We start from the raw sequence: 2453 nt of genomic DNA on the forward strand, positions 1-2453 counted from the left end.
CCCTGTGGGACCCCACAAGTTAGGGGCCTTGGGGTCGACCTCTGTCCCCCTGCCAATACAGACTGCGTACGGTCGGTGAGGAAGGAGGAGAACCACTGCATCACAGTGCCTCCCACTCCCAACCCACCCAAACGCCGCAGCATGATGCTGTGGTCCACAGTATCAAAAGCCGCTGAGAGGTCCAAAAGAACTAGGACAGTGGAATGACCTCGGTGCTCCAAGAAATGCAAATAATTGCAGACTTCATTACTATGCTAATAGTAGTTGTCCTCTTCTGCATTCAGGTATTTGAAAACTGCTATTGTATTCAAACTCTCTCAATCATCTCATCTCAATCTTGAACTTTTCTAACTCCTTCATTCTGTCTTCATAAGAGCAACTGTGTAATTACTTTCTAATTACCTGATAATCCTCATTTGTCCTTCTCTAAACTTGCTCCAATCCCTCCATATTCTTCTTAAGAATGGTGCCGAGAATTGGATGCGTGCAAATTAGCGCCCAGAATTAAGTGAGGCGAGCCCATGGACCAGCAAGCAAGAGAATCCAAAACTGAAGGAATGGGCAGGAAAAATAGCATTGGGTGAATGCAGATGGACAGGGAAAGTTGTGTGATTCAGCCAGCAAGCTGCTGAGACTCAGATTAAACATTTTTAGCTTGCATGCCATATGTTAGCACTATGTTGCTTTCTTTGCTCTGTTTCTGGTCAGCTTTGCGTATCAATTGGCTTGGCATGCAAAAATGGGGTTATGCAGCATATTTAATAGAAGGCTAAAATTTTTTTTTTGCAAGACACCTTTGCTCCTTATAATATAGCTTACGGCCTAGAGTGATAAATCTACTGCTACTGTTTTTTCAGAGGGTTTGGCTGTGTCTCTTTCTCTTCTTGTTCTTTGCGTTATTCCTGTCACATTGCGGGGTCCTCAGTTTGGCATTTTGCCCCCCACTTCGGTCTGCAGCATCAGCGAGACCTAGGCCTACAGCTTGCATATCTCCATGCAGGCAGTCCAAACAGCTCAAGCTGTTTGTGATCAATAAAAAGTGTGTGTTTTTTAACTGTGGCCTCCCATGTTGTCCATGGGAATTTTTAAAATATATTGGTTTTTTTGTTTTTCTATTTAAATAGATGAACAAATACTGAAAATAACAGCATTAAGAACGAAAACAAAATTATATATAAACAGTTGGGGGTATATAAAAATTCTTTATAATCTTAAGGAAAAAGAACACTTTAAATATTGATATTTAATATTTATATCCCAAAACATATTTATTTATAGGAATAATCCATTGATAATTATTGTGTTATATATTTATAAAGTCACCTTCTATGAGATAGGCATCCCTGTGAATTTGATTAATAAATAAATCAGTCTAGTTAAACATGGTAATCAAATATGAGTAGAAAAATCCTTACCTAAAGGTTGCTTAAAGATGGGTGTGTTGTGTTAATTTTTCAACCAGTGCTGATTCTGACAACAATAACAACCACAAAACTTTAGTCTTCCATTTTTTGGAAATGGTAAATCCAGAAACTGACCACTCACCTAAGCTGGAAGTTCTTAATCTTGGTAACTTGCAGCTGATAGTGGGCGTTATAGGGAGCCATGGAAGCTACATTTATAAATATGATTTGCTCGGAAGATCTATTCTCAGGTACAGACTCGGAAGGGCAGAGGGTACGGCTGACTTCTGTGTAGTTGTAACTTCTTTGGTAACTGCCAACACAAAGCAAAATCTGACATTCAAATAAAACCTGCGTTTAAAAAAACTCACATGGTTGAGTATAATGCTTTGGAGAAAAATATATACTTAAATATCCCGATCGGAAATTGGTAAAGTCCTATTTAAGGACTTACCTAGTAGCGATAAGAGTGGCGAAACGAAACTATTTCTCCGCTCTTATCGCGTCTGCAGGTAACCGATCTGCCGCCCTGTTTAGGGTGTCCCATTCCCTCCTTCATCAGAGGGTCCGGGATGTCCCTTTGCAGGGTCGGGCAGAGGAATTTGGGTGTTACCTGCATGACAAAATCGATCGGATCCGGGCCGGGTTAGCCTCCAATTGGACTAGTTCAGGCGGGCCAATGGAGGCAGGTCTTGAGTCCATTTTGTGGGAAGAGTTTGATCCTGTGACCCCCGAGGACATGGACAGGATGTTGGGATGGCTGAACACCACCACATGTTTACTGGACCCGTGTCCATCCTGGGTGGTACTGGCCTCCCGGGAGGTTACACGAGGCTGGCTCCAGGGAATCTTCAATGCTTCTTTGAGTGAGGGGTTCTTGCCGGCCGCCTTGAAAGAGGCGGTGGTGAGGCCCCTCCTCAAGAAGCCCTCCCTGGACCCGGCTGTTTTGGCCAACTACCGTCCTGTCTCCAACCTTCGCTTTCTTGCGAAGGTTGTTGAGAGTGTGGTGGCACGACAGCTCCCTCAGCACCTGGAAGAAACTGTCTATCT

At 43.1% G+C, this 2453-nt stretch overlaps 1 protein-coding gene across 1 annotated transcript in view; it reads right to left on the reverse strand.

Moving 5' to 3' along the window:
• SIDT1 (SID1 transmembrane family member 1) overlaps positions 1–2453 on the reverse strand; it is an 82030-nt gene that overhangs the window by 65505 nt on the left and 14072 nt on the right. The window contains exon 3 of the mRNA XM_015812108.1: positions 1546–1716. Coding sequence (XP_015667594.1) covers positions 1546–1716 — 171 coding nt within the window. The remainder of the gene's footprint in view (positions 1–1545; positions 1717–2453) is intronic.

This window comes from Protobothrops mucrosquamatus, unplaced genomic scaffold, assembly GCF_001527695.2.
Source record: "Protobothrops mucrosquamatus isolate PMUCROS unplaced genomic scaffold, P.Mucros_1.0 scaffold69, whole genome shotgun sequence".
NCBI lineage: Eukaryota > Metazoa > Chordata > Lepidosauria > Squamata > Viperidae > Protobothrops > Protobothrops mucrosquamatus.